The 22,019-nt window shown below is 36.7% G+C and overlaps 1 protein-coding gene across 4 annotated transcripts in view; it reads left to right on the forward strand.

Annotated features, from left to right (window-relative positions):
* The window catches only part of PLXDC2 (plexin domain containing 2), a 455,171-nt gene that overhangs the window by 350,541 nt on the left and 82,611 nt on the right, over window positions 1–22,019 (forward strand). For all 4 annotated transcript variants that reach the window (XM_030321035.1, XM_032593836.1, XM_030321036.1 and 1 more), the window contains 2 exons: window positions 4,024–4,119; window positions 4,311–4,392. In XM_030321035.1, coding sequence (XP_030176895.1) covers window positions 4,024–4,119; window positions 4,311–4,392 — 178 coding nt within the window. The remainder of the gene's footprint in view (window positions 1–4,023; window positions 4,120–4,310; window positions 4,393–22,019) is intronic.

The following is a 22,019-nucleotide window of genomic DNA, read 5'->3' on the forward strand; positions in this document are numbered from 1 at the left end:
CCAGCCAATTTACAAAATTACTTATACAACTCTATGTGAATGTTACCTTTAAAGACAAACTAGATCATGGCTAATCATGCCACAAAGAACTCATTAAACTGTTTTTACTTCAGCCAGAGTGAATATTGATTGGAGAGGATTCCTCGTGTTCCCATATGATCCCTCCTGTTAATTTGCTCAGATTTTCTAAAAAAAAAATGCAATTCACTAGTCACACTTTGAATCATATCACCTCAAGATTTTGGTTACTAAACTTTATCCTCTGTGTGTTAGTCTGCACAGAGATTTAGGTGTTTTGTTTTTGTTTTTGGTTTTAATTTTTAAAAGCCCTTAATGAGTATTCTAGTCAAACTTAGTTTTGTAAAGTGGTAAGAAAACAGCTAAAGCTGTATCAACACTACTAAGACTGAATTTTTGGTACAGCATTATTTTGGCTGACTTTCTAAAGAAGACACATGAGCTAAATACATTTCTGGAATCAAATGAAAGCTTCTAGTATTGGCAGGCGCTACCAGTAAATACATTCCTAATTACTTGTTTTTGACAGGGGTATCTCTGAAATTCAACAAAAATGACCATTTGGAAGCTGTCATTAATTGGCAGGTCATCAAACAAAACTCATTCTCATTAATTTCATTTTGTTAAACTCATTTCCTCCCCGTAGTAGGAAGGGTCCGAGTGGGTGATAGAATTAGCATAGCAAAAAAGGTCACTTTCTCTTAACCCCATATGCGTAATCAATAATTAAGTTCCAGAGGATTCACAGTCATTATGTCAGTAGTTTGAGGTTTTCAAAGGATAATATGAAATGAACAGAAAACTAGTATTTTAATAAGCAGCTACTAATATGATAGATACTGAGTGAACTTTAGTATGAAGGAGACTCTAAAACCCCCAACCAGTAATCTCATGGCAAAGTCATGTTATGTCTTTATTTCCAAGAACTAAATTATTTAGCAAAAAACAAGGGAAACCAGTATATAGGAAGATGTATTATTTAGATAAAGCAGAAGCTGGGGAGTCTTTTCTGTGCCTTACAACTTAAGAAAAGAGTGCCCTGCCCTTGAGAAACCTTACTAAATACCATTAAATTAGCATTTTTCTCTGATGTTTGATAAAGTTTACACTTTGAAAATCATATATGCATTTTCACTTATACCAAAAAGAAATTAATTGGATTATGGTTCTTGAGCAGTGTTTTCCAGTCTGATAAACCTGAAGATATATTCAGCAAATGGCTCTAGAACCTCTGTGAGCCCCAAAACATTTCTTTTGGGGCTACCTCCCTTACTCTTCTGGAGTAGTATTTCAACGGGGAATAATCGGAAATGAGTGGAAAGACAGGAGTGGATAAAAGTAGAGGCACGTGTAGGTTTTCAGTAGATGTTTGACTTTGCCCCTGGATGTGTAGGTATATCTACAGTTGCTAAACACTTGTACTAAATCTCCCGTACACCATCTTCCTGATCCGCATCCTGTCGGATCCATTGATGTTAATCAAAATTTAGCTTTCTCTAAGCTAAGGTGGGAGATAAATTCCTAGAAGCCTGATTTCAGAACCTTAGTGTGATTTCAGTGAGTTTAGATCTGTAGAAATAGACCATGATATGCAGCATGTAACCAGTGTGACGCTGATTGCCGTATTAAACATTTATTGAGCACTTGCGGTGTGAAAGAGATTGTTCTAACCAATTTTAATTTACTGTCTCATTTGAGTTCTCAAAACAACTCAGTGATGTAGGTACTATTATCTCTATTTTAGAGATGAGGCAACCAAGGCGGGAGAGGCTAACAAAGGAGCCCAGGGTCACACAGATACAAGCAGCAACACTCGGATTTGACCCATGCAAAATTGTTCAAGAGCGTGTTCTATCAACCACTATGACATATGACTTCCCAAGATTAGATACTCTGATATTTTTTAAATAAACTGATAGCTTCCCAAATAATTCCTGATCGATAAGATAGCATTCAGGAAATGTGTTCCTTTCATCACAAGCATTTCAAGAGCTAAATAAAATGCTGATAACATTGCTTCACCCATTACAATTTACCTCACTCAGCAAGCTCATGAGTGTAAGACTCAGGTCTTTTTTTTAATAGGGGATCTTAAATATATTTCATCAACAGTCTTAATTGTAATAAAATATGTTTGCCATATTTATCTGATATTTAATTATTAAAGTTCATGTCAAAGTCTCCCATCTAGCCTACTCCTCAGGGAGACTGTTGGATTTGCTGATGAATAATTATAAGTTCCTTCATACAATCTAAGTACCAGTCGTTAACCTTTCTCAGATACAATGCTGTATATTTAATAAATATCAGTACTAATTTTTTTAAAGTGACCTAAGTTCTGTTTTACTTTTATTAAAAGAAACCCATCTAAACCTTTAAAGCAATCAGACTCATATTCTGGCTGTGAATTTTTTTTCTTTTTTTTTTTAGGCTGTGAAAAAATTGTAATTGTTACCCATTCCTAAAAGACTTATTTTAGCTTGAGTTTTAAAGAAATGGTATCATCTTACCTTTTTTAAATTTTTTTTATTTTTTTAAGTTTTACTTAAATTCCATTTAGTTAATATACAACAAAATATTAGTTGTGGGTGTATAATATAGTAATTCATTACTTATATACAACATCTGGTGCTCATCACATTGCACTTCTTAATCCCCATCATCGATTTAAACCATCCTCCTGCCCACTTCACTGTGCTAGCCATCAATTTTTTCTCTAATTTGGTTAAGAATCTGTTGCTTTTCCTCTTTTCTCTCCCTATGATGAGTCATTTGTTTCTTAAATACAACACATGAGTGAAATCATATGGTATTGGACTACCTCTGACTGACTTCTTTCACTTAGCATAATAATTTCTTTTTTTTAATGTTTATGTATTTATTATTTTTTTTTAATTTTTTTTAAATTTTTTTTTTAATTTACATCCAAGTTAGTTAGCATATAGTGCAACAATGATTTCAGGAGTAAGATTCCTTAGTGCCCCTTACCCACTTAGCCCCTCCCCCCCCCTCCTGCAATCCCTCCAGCAACCCTCAGTTTGTTCTCCATATTTATGAGTCTCTTCTGTTTTGTCCTCCTCCCTGTTTTTATATTATTTTTGTTTCCCTTCCCTTATGTTCATCTGTTTTGTTTCTTAAAGTCCTCATATGAGTGAAGTCATATGATTTTATGTCAAAGTCTTTCAAAATATATAAATCCATCAAGAAAACTTCTTCAGTATATTCTGGGTAACAATGGGTTGGAGCCCACTAGCAAAGTGAGATATCTGAGACCATAATCAACATTTCAACTCCACAGGTTAAAAAAAAGACTTCTGGAGGGCTGAGGGCCACCTGGGTGGCTCAGTTGGTTGAGCATCCAAATCTGATTTCAGTTCAGGTCATGATCCCTGGGTCATGGCATAGAGCCCTGCATCAGTCTCCACCCTGAGCGTGGAGCCTGAGTTAAGATTCTCTCTCTGTCTGGGGCGCCTGGGTGACTCAGTCGGTTGAGACTCTGACTTCACCTCAGGTTGTGATCTCATGGTTTATGGGTTCAAGCCCCACGTTGGGCTCTGTGCTGACAGCTCAGAGCCTGGAGCTGTTTTGGATTCTGCATCTTCCCCTCTCTCTCTCCCCCTCCCCCACTCATCTCTCTTTCTCTCTCTCTCTCTCTCTCTCTCTCTCTCAAAAATAAATAAAACATTTTAAAAATTTTTTAAAAGGGATTCTCTCTTTCTGTCCCTCTCCCTGCTTACATTCTCTCTCTCTCTCTAAATTAAATTAAATTAAATTAAATTAAATTAAATTAAATTAAATTAAATTAAAAAAAAAAGACTTCTGGGTATATCAGCACATGATTTTCAGGTTGTTTTTAATAACCACTCTCTTCACAGGGATTATTTTAAATCTTCATTTTAAAACCACATTGGGTGAAAAGCATATCATTTTATATTCATTATTAAATGTTACTTTATAGGCAAAGAAATCTTGAAAGGCTTTTTTTTTCTATTTGTGTTTTTACAGATGTCCGGAGAAGAACAATTTATGAATACCACCGAGTAGAGCTACAAATGTCAAAAATTACCAATATTTCAGCTGTGGAGATGACCCCATTACCTAGTAAGTTACCATATGAACAGAACTAGGTGGAAAGTTTCATGATCTGATCTGTTTATGCATAGGTATCTTGATCCTGTGTGTATATAGGGATGGGTGGAGGATTTTAATTTTGGTTGAGCATTCTTTTTTTTTTTTAATTTCTCTCCATGCTGCCAATTAGTCTTGATAAACCTATTCTTCCTGTTTCCTAGCATGTCTCCAGTTTAATGGTTGTGGCCCCTGTGTATCCTCTCAGATTGGCTTCAACTGCAGTTGGTGTAGTAAACTTCAAAGGTAAAAAAAGAGTAATACAGAAAATGTAAAAATTTCACAGACTTGTTGCTTCCAACTCTTCCATTGAATTTTAGATGTGTCAGGTACATTGATTAGGTATATACGAACACATGTATACATGTAAAAAAAAAATGCAGAAGTGACCAAAATGCAAAAACTGCTCAGAATTTTAGTGAGTTTTAAAATTTTCCTTTGATCACTCAAGATTACCAAGAACCTTTATAGTCAATAAAATAATTACCTGATATATATTTGTAGTTTCTATGGGGTTTAAACTGGAGGGTGATTATGACTGAGGAGTCTATAAATTGATGCCATTGGTCCATATTCTACGGAAAGCGTGGTATGACATATCATTACTATAACAAGGGCAGTTTATGCATGACCACGTGCACATTCTTAGTAAATTCCAGGAAATATCTCAAAGGTTACTAGCCAAGATTAGAGATGTGGTCTAAAGTTGGGGAATAAAGTGACACTAACTGACCTCCACATGAATAGAATGCGTGGTTTGATTTTCATGAATGGCAGAGGAGTTTTTAGTCCCTCCAGTTTTTCAGAGAATGAATGATCATTTGTTGGAAGTGCAGAGTGAAGACTTTTAAATGTGTTTTGTTATTCACTCCACCATCTTGTGCACCAATTATGTCGCAAATGCTGGGAAAGCAGCAGCGAATGATACAGGTGTGATCACTGCCCCCCGTGCAGTTCACAGTCTTTTTAGAAGGAAGTTCCCTTCCACCTTCAGAGTCTGTGAAAAGTCTGCTTCTTCCTGCAGGTGAAGAACCGAGTCTTCAAGCTACCCGTCTGTGCTTGTTTGCATCTGAGCTTTCTGTTGTAAAAGCCTCCTATGTCTTATCATCTTCCCGCAGCACTTGCTGCAACGATCGCAGCATGTTCAGGAATACTTTAAAAGTTATTGAAGTATAAAGAATAGAATGTCAATTCCCTGATAACAAGCTTTAGGAAACATGTTCAACTTGCTAACTTTGGGGCAACCAGTACAGTATTGTGGATAGAACAATATTATTTATTATAATCACTGCATTGTTTTCAGCATAGCCTGTTCCAATAATTTCCTTTGTGCAATGAATTTCACATAATGATAAAGCAAGCAGATTACTACTCTTAAAAGTCGATTTTACCTTACCTCTATCTCCATGTTGCGAACAGCTGCTTTAAAATTTTTTTTTAACATTTATTTATGATTGAGAGACAGAGACAGACAGAGCATGAGCATGGGAGGGGCAGAGAGAGGGGGAGACACAGAATCCGAAGCAGGCTCCAGGCTCTGAGCCGTCAGCACAGAGTCCAACGCGGGGCTCGAACTCACAAACCGCAAGATCATGACCTGAGCCGAAGTCAGACGCTTTACCGACTGAGCCACCCAGACACCCCGGGAAGAACTACTTGCAAACTAACAGTTTGTGGTCATTTATATTCCTATATTGTTGACATTCCATAAACATTGCCTGCATATCAGAAGCTATTCAAAATCTGCTTAGATAACAGCCAAAATGAATCTAAGAAGATGGCACTTTAATATGTATAGTTAAGTGACACTGAAAACTCCCACAAGAATTGAGTAGAACACCCTGGCAGGGTGTGAACCTAATTCAAGTTCCAGTTCAGTGCTCACGTCCTTTGAGAAGTCTTCAGAAACCATGAGTTTGCGTGAGGTGCCCCGCACCTGCGTTTCTCAGACGTCCTGGGCAAACCTCCATCAGCAGCAGCTACCATAGGTCTTACGGACACTTGCTGGTTTGTTTCCTTTTCTAGGCTGTGGCTTTATTAAGGCCGATTGGCCTTCGTATCTCCAGAATAAGAATGTACCTTGTACTACAGAAAAATGGATGGATGCATGAATGAATGATTACCTTCCAAACCAAGGACTCGTGACTAGATTTGTCTGAGAAGGAAGGGTTTCTGAGGATGAAGGAATCTGAGTGCTGAAGCCAGAAGAGTCAGAGGAAAGCCAGGAGAGTTAGACACCCCAGACAGATTCTCAATCAAATTCTCAACTGAAATAATGTACTTGTAAATGAAGATTCGGGACACTAGCCGAGAAACCTATTTCCCACCAATCATTTCATTATTTTTTAAAAAAACATTTTTGGTAAAAATATACAAATATTTATGTGCATATATTTATATTACAAATTTGTATTTGTAGTACATATATATAAATACATATATATATATAAACAAGCAATTTTGGCAATCAAAACACACACACAAGTTGCAAATTGCTTTATATTAATACTTCCATTTTATTGAAATATTCCTCTGGCAGACATTGTGCCAAGGAATTAGCAAATGTATTTAGCTCATACTACATTTTTTACAATGGAGGAAACTGAGGCTTACAGGAGCTAGGTTATTTGTACAGGGTCTCATAGCTCTTAAGAGTTATGAGTGAGGTTAATTCATACTTAAGGTTAAGCATGAATTGACACTAGATCTGTGTGACTCCCAGCCTGCGGTCGTGACACCTCCAAGTTAATCTTCATTGCTTCCTGAAAAGTAGTAGACATACTACCGAAAAATACATATTTTTATAATTGAGCCTGCAAGAAAATTGCCTGGTTTTGAAATTGGCATAAAAAGAATGCGGAAGAGAATCAAGCAAAAGCAAAAGGCTTTTGTATATTATTGAAAGCATAGGTTTTTTTAAAAGATTAATGGAAAAAGGAAAGGTGGTGATGCATATAAATAAGGAAGGAAGTCCTCAAAGAACACTACTTTAAAAACTACAAGTTTTCTACATGCGACCATTTGGTGTTCTGCTGAATACCAAACACTGGTTTAAAATCTTGGATTTATTTTTACTTCTTCAGCAACCCACTTATATACATATCAAAACCTGCTTAATTAATTGCTTTACCTATGGCTCATTGCACTTTTGTTCAATTTAATTTCCCCACTGCATTTTATTAATTTCTCCTTAGACCTGTGAGCCTCAAAACTTTGCTTTTGCTGCCCGGAAGTCTTTTCCCCAGACTTTGGAGCTTTTATTAACAAGTTCAATAAAACAAGAGAAGCCTTATCCTAAGCAGCACAAAAAGTGCCTCTCAGATTTTTTTCTTCCATCCTTTTTACTTTCTCATTTGTGCTCATTTACCCCTGAATGATAATCAGTTGGTGGTGATTATTGAACTCTCCAGTTGGGCTTTCTCTAAAAAGATAAGATAATTTTAATTGGTTTGTTTATTTCCTCTAATTCCTATTTTTCAGGAAGCAAAAACTAAGGCAAAATATTTGTAATGGCTTACCCCATGTCTGAAGGAATTTGAGTTATAAGAACATTTAATGAGATCCATAATCGAAACTATTTACACAGAATCGGTGGCCCATTACTTCTAGATAAGAATGCTTTTGTTTCTTCACTGAAAAATTGAGAGGACACAAATCAACCACTTTCAACTAATACCTTTTATTTTCACTCATTCAACAAAAATTTTTGAGTGTCTCTTTGTTCAGGTTGTTGTCCTAAATTGTGAATTCAGTGATAAACAAGAGAAAATCACTTTGCTCACGGCGCTTACATTTTTAGTATGATGAGAAAGAATGTAAACAAATGGGTGTGCAGAAAATAGAGTTCCTAGTGATGAGTGCTATGGCCAAAGAAATAAAACAGAACATTATAAGGGAAAATACAGCAAAACTCTTAATAACAGGAGTTTATTTGTTGGTATCATGCTAAGAAACCTCGCCTTTTTGAAGAGACCTTAGTTTCATTAGCCTTCATCATCCAAAAGTCTATTTTTTAGTTGAAAATATATTTTGGCTCTTAAAATATTCATTCACTCATTCATGCACTTAAAAATTTGGGGCACCTGGGTGGCTCAGTCGGTTGAGCGTCTGGCTTCGGCTCAAGTCACGATCTCAGTTCCTGAGTTTGAGCCCCACGTCGGGCTCTGTGCTGACAGCTCAGAGCCTGGAGCCTGCTTCAGATTCTGTATCTTCCTCTGTCTCTGCTCCTCCCCTGCTCACACTTTGTCTCTCTCTCAAAAATAAACAAACATTAAAAATTTTTTTTTAAATTTACTGAATACCTTCTACACTAATCTAAACAACAAGCACTAGTCTAAACACTGAGGTAGTTTGAACAGAAATCATGTATTAAAGCCAAAGCCCTCATAAAGGGTAGAGTTCAGCTTACTACGTGGGAAAACAAACAAATGAATAAGCAAAAAAATCAGTTGATGATGAGTAATCTGTTGAGTTTGAAAAAGCCAGTGGTTGCTGTGGACTGCATGACCAAGAAAGGCTTCTTGGAAGAAGTGACATTTAGATCTGATTGGGACCAACTACATATAGCAAGGTGAAAGCAAAGAGCATTTCAAGGGGACTGGCACGCACAGTGGCCCTACCATGGGTTCAAGCTTAATCTGGTGAGGAAAGGAAGAAGCGCAGTGAGTTGGGAGCATTGAGAGTTGAGCATGAAGGGAGAATGGGATCAAATGAGGTCAGGCAGGTTGCACAATACCAAGACATGGAAGGCTTTGTAAGCCAGGAAGGGTTTTATTCATTCTCAGGGTGATGGGAAGCCTTTAGATTTTAGAAGAACCTAAGCAGAGGAGTGATGTGGTTTCATTATATGTTAAAAATGAAACTCTGGGGGTTCCTGGCTGGCTCAGTGGGTAGAGCATGCGACTCTTGATCTCAGGGCCATGAGTTTGAGTCCCATGTGTGGCATCCAGTTTACTTTAAAAAATTAAAAATGAAACTCTAGCTGTTCCAAGGAGAATAGTTATTTTTTTATGTGCGCTTGTGTGTGTATGTGTGTGTGTGTGTGTGTGTGGAGAAAGATTGAAAAGGGAGAGAATAGTAGAGTGTGTGTGCAATAGTCTCTAGAAGGGATGACAGCTGCTTAGACAAGGATGATAATTATGGGGATTGGGAGAGATGAATGGATTAGAAGTGAAGGAAGAAGGAACAATAAGAATCAGGGCTGCTTTGTAGACTATTCTTTGAGTAATTTGGTGGATGCTGACATTCATTTTCTTTTTCCTGAGAGAAGTAAGATGACACAAGAAATAGAGAGGTGGAGAGAAGTAAAGAGCTTATCTGGGAACAAGTTCAATTTGAGTTGTCTATCGGACTTCAAGTAGAAATGTTGAGTAGATGGGAATATAGAAAACAGAAATTTCAGTAAGAAGTTGTGGCTTGAGGTTCAGATTGGAGAATCTTTATCATAAAGATAGTATTTAAATTCATGGGGCTGAATGAGATCAACTGTGGAGAAAGTGTTTTTAGAAAAAAGAAGAGAGGGGCACCTGGGTGGCTCAGTCGGTTGAGTGTCCGACTTCGGCTCAGGTCATGATCTCGCGGTCTGTGAGTTTGAGCCCCGGGTCGGGCTCTGTGCTGACAGCTCAGAGCCTGGAGCCTGCTTCGGATTCTGTGTCTCCGTCTCTCTCTGTCTCAAAAATAAATAAATGTTAAAAAAATTTTTTTAAAAAAAAGAAAAAAGAAGAGATTCCAGGAGCTAGCCTCTGGCATAGTGTAATGAGGTCTGAGGTATGAAATATGCTAATTTTATCATATAAAATTATTTTACATGTTTGTTTGCATAGACAAAGAATACCTTGGAAAAAATACATAAGACACTGACAATAATATTTGTTTCTAGTGAGCAGACACAAACATGAGAATAAGTATGATTTTTCATTATGTATTCTTGTGCATAATTAGAATTTTTGCCACACGGAGTTGAAGACAAAAAGGAGGAATCAACAAAGGAGAAATAAGAGAACGTAAATCCTTTCAAGGGTAGAAATGTAGTCTTACTCATGTTAATATCTTCTACAGCACACCATGCCTGGACTAATACAACAATCCAACACATACAGTTGAACTGATCGTGAAGATGATCAAGGCCAGGAATTTCCACTTTCATGAAAATTCTAATTGGTCACTTTGGCTGTTCTCATCCATTGGTTTTTTTCAGTATCAACCAAATGGTTCTAGAAAGAACTAAGCTGATGCCTGGCATAAAGTGTCAACATTTATAATCAAGCATGTTGCATACTGGGGAGTTAGTCTCTTGGTGTCTCACTTTTCCAGAATTTTCCACATTTTATTAGCTCCAATCGAAGTCATAAGGCTACTGGTAAAAATTGGAGAATGAATAGTTTCTGTGATTCCATCCATCAAAAGAATGAATAGAATAGGTAAATCCCTACTAATGGTAAAGGCATGTGTCCCCTGAATAGTAGTATCACATATTTACTTAAGAAGATGTATAAGATGAGGAAAAATAGTTTTGCATAACTGCTCTATATTTATTTTGACCTGTTATTTCTACTGCATTTCCTTAAACACGATGGCACTGGCTGTTATTTTCTACTAAATGAACTGGATTTCTTTTCAGTAACAAAAAGAGAAGTAGAAAAATGTATCACATGTACTAGGCTTCAAAAATTTTGAAGTGTATCCGGTCAGAAATAGTCGCGAATAATTCACTAATGATATAAAATGTATTATCAATCTAAATTAATTAAGGATGAAAAATCCTTTTTACATAGGCACAGATAATTTTTTGAAGGTAGAATGTACTCATTATCATATGTTCATTTAGCTTACAGAAATTAAACTACCTAAGTTTGAGAGGAGAGAGAAATGGAGACAGCAAATTTAAATAATGCAGTCAATCCAAATTTCCACAACCAGTAATCGTATGCTTCTGAATACAAGCACCAGAGGAAACTTGAATACACCTATCCCCTTCGGTTTCCTTTCTACATACCCCTAAACCACCGTGCACATCTGCAGGATTGAGTGTGACTTTAGGGTTTAAGGAAACAGAGAGTAGTTTTCATACCACATGGTCCTAAAAGGAAGCCAACAGCTTCATCTAGGGTCAGCCAAAATCCAATAGTCCATACTGACTTTGGAAGAAGTAGTTTTATTAAACAATGATGGTCTTCTGTGGGCACCTGGGTGGCTCAGTTTGTTAAGCACCTGGCTCTTGATTTCCCCTCAGGCCATGATCTCACAGTTTGTGGGATCAAACCCTGAATCAGGCTCTGCACTGACAGCTCAGAGCCTGCTTTGGATTCTCTCTCCCTCTCTCTCTACCCTTTGCCTGCTCACGCACTCTTTTCTTTTTCTCTCTTTATCAAAATAAATAAATAAACATTTAAGAAAGAAGAAAGGCTTCTGAAAGAACTGCCCAACTCCTGATTTCAGCTCAGGTCAGGCACTGAGCATGGAGCCTGTCTGGGATTCTCTCTCTTAAAAAAAAAAGAGAGAGGAGAGAGAGAGAGACACCCAACAAGAGGCCCAGGCCCAGTTCAAAAATGTATCTTTAGGAGAAGTGCGGAGGGATCCCTCTGATTTGAAGAAACTAGAGATTTAAAGTGCATTTTAAAAGAGTTCCTAAAAGGCAATCATCCATGTCAAAGGATGAAAGGGGGCGCCTGGGTGGCGCAGTCGGTTAAGCGTCCGACTTCAGCCAGGTCACGATCTCGCGGTCCGTGAGTTCGAGCCCCGCGTCGGGCTCTGGGCTGATGGCTCGGAGCCTGGAGCCTGTTTCCGATTCTGTGTCTCCCTCTCTCTCTGCCCCACCCCCGTTCATGCTCTGTCTCTCTCTGTCCCAAAAATAAATAAAAAAAATAAAAAAAATAAAACGTTGAAAAAAAAGAAAAAAAAGAACTGTACTAAGGTAATTCCAAACATATTTTGATTCAGTCGGATTTTTACCTACTTTCTCACCTCAATATCTAGCCCTCAAGTAAGGTACAATTCCACTGTAATCCCTAGAGGGCCATATAAAGCATTCTGTTAGTCTAATTTAGTTGTAAGTCTTAATTTAGTCCAAGATGTTAAGATTGAAAAGAGAGGATCAGAAAATCCACAACTGTCAAATAACATATCATGTATTCTTGGAATATGTGACACACTCTGAAATTTGTAAAATTAAGATTAATCAGTAGAGTATAATTGTGCTTATTTAAATGTACCTTTCATATCCTGGGCAAAACCGTAGCCATAACCCTTCTGACATTATGATCTAAGTTTATATTTGAGGCTACTTATAGACTACACATTTATATGATTCTTTCACATATGAAAACCCATTGGCTTTGATGATAAGGTGTGAAGTCCAGATCTAATAAATAGAAGCTATTTGGGAAATCCAGCATCTCTGATTCAAAATTAATTATAATCGAAGGCTTATTTCAGTGGATTGGGCTCAAATAAAGTTCTACTTGGAAATGCACCAATTCTCAGGTGGACATTTAGAATTCACTGAGCTTCGGGGCACCTGGGTGGCTCAGCCGGTTAAGCATCCACTTTCTCTTTTGGCTCAGGTGATGATCTCACAGTTTATGAAATCGAGCCCTGTGTCAGGCTCCACGCTGCCAGCAGAAGCCTGTTTGGGATTCTTACTACCTCTTTCTCTTCTTCCCCGACTAGTGATTTAACTAGATAGATAGATAGATAGGTAGGTAGGTAGGTAGATAGATAGATAGATAGATAGATAGATAGATAGATAGATATGGATATAGAGATAGAGATAGAGACAGAGACAGAGATAGAGATAGAGATAGAGAGATATACATACGTGAAAAAATTTAGAACTCACCAAGCTTCAAGAATTTTACATAAAGTTTTATTGATCTATGTTTCAATATGCTGACTTTCTTTCAAGTTGCAATCACTTCTGTCTGCTTATCAGAATTACTGATTAGTAATATTTTGATAGCCGAAAATGGTAACAATTTCAATAAACTGAATGTAAGGTTTAAATGCAAAATATGAAGCCGTTTATAACTAACATAATTCTATTTTTGTCTTTGATGGAAGGTTGCGTCTTTTATTAAATATCAGATCCAAAAAAATTATTTAACTAAAGAAAAATTCACTGGAATGCTTTCTTGTATGCTGCCTGGTCATGATAGACAGGAAGAAGAGAATGCTGTCATTTCTGACTGAAGGTGTCAGCGAAACATTAAGCTTTAATTATACACTCAGCAGGAATGGATAAATTTCCCATAGGTCTAAAACTGGTGACCACAGTAGCCCAAATCTAGACCAAATGAGATTCTCTTTAGTGGGTTCTTGTTAGTACTAGCCAGCTAAGGTTCAGGAGGAGCCCAGAACTGAGGAAGCAATCCTGAGTGATTGAAAAGGAATCACAATTCCCAAAATTCACAGTAGAGAGGCAGTCATGTTTTGTTGTCCTAGATAGATTAGACCAGATTTCTGAATACCTGGTGGTCCAGCCAACAATTAGCTGACTGATCTTGGACAAATCAATAAAGTTCTTTGACCTTGTATCCTGAAATGTGAAATACATATCTCATCTAGGTATATTTGATTCTTATATTCATTAATTCTGAGTGGTCGTAGGTTCAGTAGTTCTCAAATATTAATACAGTTAAGAATTGCCACAGGAGCTTGTTAAAATGCAGATTTCCCTGAATCTCACCAAGGGATTCATATTCAATAGGTCCAGAGTGGAGTCAAGGGATTGAACTTTTTAATAAACCTCTTCAGAGGATTCTGTGGTAATCTGAGAGGAGCACAGTGGAAATGCTGATCTTGCACAAATGGGCTGAGAGTCTTGTACACCTGCAATGGTTATGCCAAAGTTGCATGGAAACACTTATTTTTACTTGGGAATAGACAAATATAGAAAAAGTGTTTTGAAGATAAAAAATATTCCTTGTTAAAATCTATTCAGGGCGTGCCTGGTCATTTGAGCATCTGACTTCAGCTCAGGTCATGATCTCGCAGTTGTGAGTTCGAACCCCACATCAAGCTCTATGCTGACAGCCCAGACCCTGCTTTAGATTTTGTGTCTCCCTCTCTCTCTCTCTCTCAAAAATAAATAAACATTATTAAATTTTTTAAAAAATCTATTCCAAGTTCGTGAAAGAGATCTTGATAAAAGAAAAGAAGTTTTTAGAGAAGTACAGAATATAAAATAAATCAGATTTTGGAACATTGTTAGCTTGTTAAAATCATCAGATCATCTTTGCTGAATTTTTTTTAAAATTACGCTATCAAAGTAGAGATTCACTGTTCTAAAAGAACTTATGGTGCTTCTAGAAATTCCATACAGCCAAGATAATTGTTTTAGGTGTGCAGTGCTTATAAGAGATTAATTGAATTTTGAATTTATTTTAGTGCAATTTATAATCCTTTCAAATCTAAATAAAGAATCTTAGTGTTTCAATTAATGAGCTTGTTCTGAAATGCGACATAAACAAAGTTGTGTTTTAAGAATACAAGATTAAAGCCTGTTTTTTTCTTTTTGAGCATTCCAAGTCTAGATTTAACAAAAGTGTGCTAATTTTTTGTGTGTGAATTAATTATAACAGTATAACAAGCTATGGTGTTATTTTATCCATTACATGAAAGCAAAAATTCTGATATAGAGAATAATTTTGAAAAAATCCATAAGAAACTAGTTACAGTTGACCTTTGGGGAAACTGCCATAAATTGGAAACTGGTAGAAAGAGAAAATATTGCCATTTCATCATATTTTCTCTTGTAGCATTTGAATTTTTATCACGCGTACATAGTATCTACACTGAATCAATCAGTAAACAAGCAAATATATATTTTTAAAACAAAGAAAGGAAATGTATATATTAAAGTAGATTAGGAAATTTTGGATACTCTCTCAGAAAACTCTGAAGTTAAAGAACCTTTCACAAGCAGAAAATTAACAATTCTGAATACATAGACTGCATTTCTTTCCTCTGGAGAAATGGTGTTGATTCGTCAGCCTTTTGGATATAAAATGCATGTAATTCTATTTTTTTTTAAGTATTGAACTGTAGTTTTATCTATCTTTTCATCTATCTGTCAATCATCTAGTTTGCATTTTGGCCTCTGTCTCCTTTTTGCCACTGGCCATCTGCCAGTCTTTGAAGCTGGTTGTGAATACAGAGTAGGAACCAGCTTTCTTATTTCCAGACTCGAAAGCAACAGGTGCTGTAGCCAAGTCTCCTGATTCCCAAGTCCCACCTGAAATCTCAAGGCATTCTTTTTAGCTGTCTTTGATTTTCCAGGCAGTGAATGCTGTGTTTGCTTTCCATCTGAGCACCACTTGGCAAGCTAGAAATAAAATCTGTAGAATTATTTAGTATCACATCTGTTTATAGCTGCTTTTTCAAGAGTATCCAAGTGATTTTCAAGTTTTGCTTATGTGCTAACTGACTGTGGCAACTGCATTTTATACGGTCATAATTTGGAAAACTATTAACGTCAACACATGCGACCTAAAAACATGTATGGAGTATCCAAAAATGGAGCATTTTAGTGCTAAATTATATATTCCATTCCCTTAGCTTGCTTGCACTAATATAATAACAAATTCCCCTGGAAATAATTAGAAATTAATTGTCCAAGAATGAGATGGATTTTGTTCAATTTTGTTTTTTAAAAACAGTAGGTGTTGAATTATTATGACAAAAATATGATGCATAAAGGACGAAATAAAAATTTTAAAGCAAAACACAAAGTTCACAGTTAGCTTCTGTTAAAAAAAATTGACATGACTGCTGGGTATCGAGGAGCCTTAGGTTAACATTCATGTTTAAAAGACTGATATGGTAAAAGAGAAAACTTTTAATTAGTAGTTTATGGTTTAATTGTTTTGTTTTGCTGGGACTCTAATGTGAAAATATACAAGGACATTCAAAATACAATGTTCATACTCAAGCTAGCTCTTTAAAGACTTATGTAAGAAAATGATTAAAATGTCATAGCGATAGTTTCTGATTTTTTGCTTTCTGCTAAAACCAAACCCCGAGAAAAGCTGAAATATGACTGTGTCATATTTCTAGATACAAGCATACTCCTTTACTTAAGATTTTTATGAAATTGTCTAAATGTTAAAAGAGTTGATTTACTATCAAGTCCTGAGTCAGAGATCCAAGTTTACCCTGCCCAGAGTTTTGAAGGAAATTTTATGATAATGCTATCATTGGTGGAAAAGTGCACGAAATCCAGTAAATCAGTCATGTGTGTAATAATCTTGTTAGTTCTTTAGTTCTAAGAACATCTAGGTAATGCTATTCTAGAGATGTATCTTTTCATATGATTTTAGGGCAGTCTGACTGAGCTGCTATCCATTATTAGGGAAAACAAAGAAGAAAGTATTTCAGGATAAACTATGATTTCTTGGTTGAACAAGATTAGCATTCAAAATTTCCTTCCCTGGGATACCCTAGAGAGATTTGCCAATTCTGGATTAGCGAGACCCATTTTTTCCCTCTTTCCTAGAGTCACTTTCTCTTTCCTCTCAGCTCTAGAATATTTCCTTCAATGACAATTCATAGTTAAGGGGGAATGATTCTCTCCATGAATCGTGACCTTGGCTGCAACGATTTCTAATGATAGGTTGTCCTAAAGTACAGATTTTACTTTCCTAAAATAGCGTCTCCGACCACCGGAGAAGACCTCTGTTTTGACCTGTGCCCTGATCAGAATTCACCTCTCCGTCCCCTGCACTTCATCAGCACATGGGTTTATTTTATCCTTACCCAGATTTGCTGCCGCTGCTGCTGCTGAATCCCATGAGCTTTGCAAGAAAGGACACAGGGTTTGTTTTAAGGGTGAGAATGCCTTACATATGGAGGTGCTTAACGTAATTACGATAGCTACCTTTTATTTGGTATTTACCCTGTGTCAGGCATCACAGGAAAGCCTTCATTTCCCCTAAAGTCTTTTAATTCTTTTATCTCATCCAGCCCCTGAAATCACATCCGGAGGTAAGTGTTCAGTTCCCTGTTTCATAGATTAAGTAAATGAGAAATTAGGAACATTGAGGAGCCGAGCCAAGGTCCCAAAACTAATAACTTGGTGGTCACGAAACTAATAACTTAGTGGAGCCAGGATTTAAAATAAAAAACTTGTGAAGGACGGAAGGTTGTAGGGATGAAGAAAAAATAAATAAATGCTAGGGCTGGAATTTCTTCTGTAGGGTTCTATGCCTGGTGTTAGCACATGTAGCTTTGTCAAGTAATCCAAAGCAGATGTCCACCAGGACAGGGGAAGAAGCCCTTCCCTTGCCTACCAAAAGGGTCTTAATAGCTTATTTACACTAAAGCCTTTCAACACTTACTTGAATAGTTTGTTGCAACAGATACATACAGACTTTCCTTTAACGAGTATTGAGGTTAGATTTGCGCAAAGTGCACAAATGGCAAGATAAATTCCTCAGAAAAAATAAGTAAATAAAACCCATGAATTAGGAGAAGGTAATAAAATTAGCACACAGAGTTCCAATGTGGAAAAAAAACCCAAAAGATTTGTGAGTAATCCTTTAAAACTGCATACAGCAAAAATGGTGTATAAAGTGTTCATTTCTTATAGGAAAATCGGTCCTGTATCGCTTTTTTTCCGTGTCAAGTTTTATACTCATATATCAAAGATGGAGTATAAATATAAAGTGTTAATATAAAGGGGTGCTCTCAGACTCACGCACTCAGTCTACGAAAAGAGGCAGTAATCCTCGATGCCATATTTCAAAAGCATGGGCATAAAATATTTCAGAGACTTAAATTTCAGTATACAAGCATAAACTTAGATTGTCTAAAATAACAAAATGAGCAAAGATACCCACACGACAGAGAGAAATTACAAGAAGTCTTGACTGAAAAGGCTGATCGTAGTCGAACACAAAATTTGTAAATAAGAGAGGTCTGTGAAGTGTGACCATCAGGTACATTTCCAAATAACCACATACCCACTTTTCTCAGGACAGACGGGCCTAGGCCTGTTGACCCCATGCACCATTTCTTTCTCCCTCCCTCTCTCAAAAGCGTAGCTGTTGTCCCATACATTGTATGGTCAGCCTACCTAACACCAAGCTCTAGGAGTCCTTGTGCCTGCATTTGTATCATCAGGACATGAGGCAGAGATGGAATTCCTACATTAGTTCAATTATTCTCCATAAATAATTAATTATTCTCCATAAAGGAATTCCTGTGACAGAGACCAAATGGCCTGCGAGCCTGAGGTATTTATTATCTGGCCTTTAACAGGAGAAGTTTGCCAGATAAATGGAGGACATACTACAAATACGTTTAATGAAAAAAAAAGTAAAATATGTATTCCCAATACATTGCTTTGGAAGAAAGTATTGACTATCTGGTCATATAACTGAAGTAACAGCGACACTGAGATAAATGAGATAATTCTAATGATTATCACCTAAGGAAACACGGGCAGGAAATAAAGGACCAGGTCAAACTAACATCCTAGTGTTTTAAAATGAATACTAAAAAAGATTTTTAAGACATTGAATTGGGGCGCCTGTGTGGCTCAGTCGGTTAAGCGTCCGACTTCAGCTCAGGTCATGGTCTCACAGTTCGTGGGTTCGAGCCCCACATCAGGCTCTGTGCTGACAGCTCAGAGCCTGGAGCCTGTTTTGGATTCTGTCTCCCTCTCTCTCTGCCCCTCCCCCACTTGTGCTGTGTCTCCCTCTGTCTCAAAAATAAATAAACATTAAAAAAAAATTTTTTTAAGACATTGAATTGATGGGTCTTGTGATCTGGAAGAAGAAGATGAAGATTCAGGTCTAGATATCCATTCTGTGTATGTTTGTATAGCTTTTGCCATAAATATTTTTTATCGGGCTTAAAGGGGTGTGCTCTGAAATACTGTCAGTTTCATTAAAAGCAAATCTGAAGGAGAAAAAACTACATATCCAAGAATATTTCTGTTAACATAAGGTGACACTAACTGTATTTTATGAAGCAGAAAATTGCTTCACACCCAAATTCTTAAAATCCTTCTTTTTTTGCTGCCTTTAATAAGACATAGAACATTTGTACACATGAGCTGCATAAAACTCTAATAGAATTAGCATTTAGTAATTTGATATTTTATATGCCTGGCAAATCTGATGTAGAATAAAGCAAGGAAATAAGGAAGCAGCACACTGTTTTATGACTGGAATCATTCCCTAAAGTGGAATGAATTTACTAATACATTGTTGGTAATCTAGAAGGACCAAGTGCAATCTTAGAAACAGACCTTTCCAGGTGAGCCCACAGATTTATAATGAGGAGAGAATAAAAAATTTTAAAAGAAAACAAAGTTCTATATGCTAAAAGCCTCTGCTTAACATATACATAGTATTTTATATAACATATATATACATACATCTTTCAAAATTCTCTCACATGTACTTTTTTTCACATGTACTTTTAAAATAATAAGAAAACCCATCTTGTATAATATTGTGGCAAACCCTAGAAGTATTCAAGTGTTTCCACCAAAATCAATTTACTTTTACTTGGAATAATCACACTTAAGACTTTAGAGGATGATAGTGAATTTACCATGAGCTGAATATACGAATGGAGAAATATAATGTTCTTTAACCAAAATAAATAGATGAAATGGAACAATGACACTTTTCAAGGTTGACTGATTAATATAAATTAATGAATTTGGACCACTACAGGTGTATAAAAGCTATTCTAATTTAGCTCAGATCCTGGAAAAGTTATCTCACAAATATAATATTTTTTGAAGAGTAAAAGTGCATTATCCAAAAATCATTAAACAAATACCTTTTTTTTTTTTTAAAGCATTGGTCTTTTTTTTATTTTTTTTTAATTTTTTTTTTCAACGTTTATTTATTTTTTGGGACAGAGAGAGACAGAGCATGAACGGGGGAGGGGCAGAGAGAGAGGGAGACACAGAATCGGAAGCAGGCTCCAGGCTCCGAGCCATCAGCCCAGAGCCCGACGCGGGGCTCGAACTCACGGACCGCGAGATCGTGACCTGGCTGAAGTCGGACGCTTAACCGACTGCGCCACTCAGGCGCCCCAAAACAAATACCTTTTCAGAAACAGTGTTCTGCTGGTCATTATAAGACTCACTCAGGCACTATCATCTGATATTATGATGCCTTAAATTATATCTTTTAGAGGCATACAGAGAGAAAAAGAAAAGAATTGCTTCTCTGGAGTTCCTGTCAATGTTATGTTATCATATTTTACATGAGCTCACAGTACTTGTCTGAAAGATTTAATTACATTGTAAAATACAGTGATAACAAGCCTAGATTAATTAATGGGGTGAGGTATACAAATGATTAAATAAAATTATTTTCAACCTTTTTCTTCTCAAGCAGGAGAAACATTTTTGAAAAATGAAACTCCAAATACAAAACAGATAAAATCATATCGGGTAGGGGTTTCACAGCCGTGCCTTCCCAACTCCTTCTCACCCATGACATCAGACAGTGCAGCCCTCTGCAACACTGAACCCTGGACTCTGAGCAGAACTTGAAAATCTGAGATTAATGCAGGTTTTCCTACTTAGAAATGCTAACCTTCCTAATGCAACCGTCCTTTCTACAGGTCGTTTGCAAGGACCCAAATCCACTGTGATTAGAAACACTTTATCTCTTATGCAATGAAAGAGAGAGAGAGAATATGAAAGAGAGAAGGGCATGTATTTGGATCAGTTTATTGGTTACTCTTTCTGAAGAAATGGTGACAAACAGAATGGTCTCTTGTATCTGTTATAGTCCTTTCCTAAGTGTTTATGGTTCAGAACGGGGGTAAAGTTCATGCTATGGTTCTGAGAAAGTAGAAATACCACCTTTATCCCACCTCTCTGCAAATTTTAGCATCCTAAGTAAAATTCTGAAGCTATTTATATATCAAAAGTTAAATTAGGATAAAGACCTTTTTTTTTTCTTTCATTCTTTTTTTTTTTAATGAGTCAATTGGCTCATCAATGGGATTTCTAGTTCCTTGCCAGAGTCTAATTTTGCTATCTTGCCAGAACATGGGTGACTTGATCCATGCATCGTTGATGTTCCTAAGGAAGACCGACAACTCTGAAAGACCAGGAGGCCATTAATCTGAGCACCATGGAATAAAAATTTGTTGGCGAAAGGATAGCATTTTACAGAAGCACAGCACGCCTAAGCCCCCAAGACTTTATGTTCCTTTTCCCGAGCCAACAACAAAGTAAAAGTCACTGCTCTTTCTGTCCACCTTTATGCATTTGAAAGTGCCATTTAAGTATAACATTTGGTATGAAGTCAAGAAGATTTTTAAAAGGGCGTCAAAAACTGGAATCCTTGAAACATCCAGGAGTTTTATTTGTGACTATTGGCTTCAGGGGCTCACAGCCAGGAGGAGCAAGCTTTTTTTCTTTCCCTCAAGATTCAGCTCTCACTTCTGTTGTACCAAGATAGCCAAGTTGAACGTTTGGCAAGGAATTTTAAATTCTGAAAAAATTCATGCATCCTGAAGGGATTTCTCCTCTTTTTTTTTTTTTTTAAGAAGCTAAAAAAGAAGTGGCTAAAGAAGCTGGGTCAGGACTTGGAGAATATCCTATAGATTTTCAATTATATATTAGATTACAGTGTCTTTTTTTCTTTCCCAGTAAACGTTTTTGACCAGGGCTAGGTTCCATGGAGGGTAAAAAAAAAAAGCATAAAATAGCTTACGTTTTTTAGGCACCTGCTATGTCAAACACCAGAAGAGTGCTTCATCCATATTATCCCATTTAATTCTCGCTGAAACACAAGGAAGGTTGGTTTTACAGAAACCAAATCTCTGGTAATTACTTGCCATGGCTCACAGTCAAGGTCAGAGTCAAGCCCTGAAGCCAGTTTTGTGTATGCGGTTCTAAA

This window comes from Lynx canadensis, chromosome B4 (genome assembly GCF_007474595.2).
Source record: "Lynx canadensis isolate LIC74 chromosome B4, mLynCan4.pri.v2, whole genome shotgun sequence".
NCBI lineage: Eukaryota > Metazoa > Chordata > Mammalia > Carnivora > Felidae > Lynx > Lynx canadensis.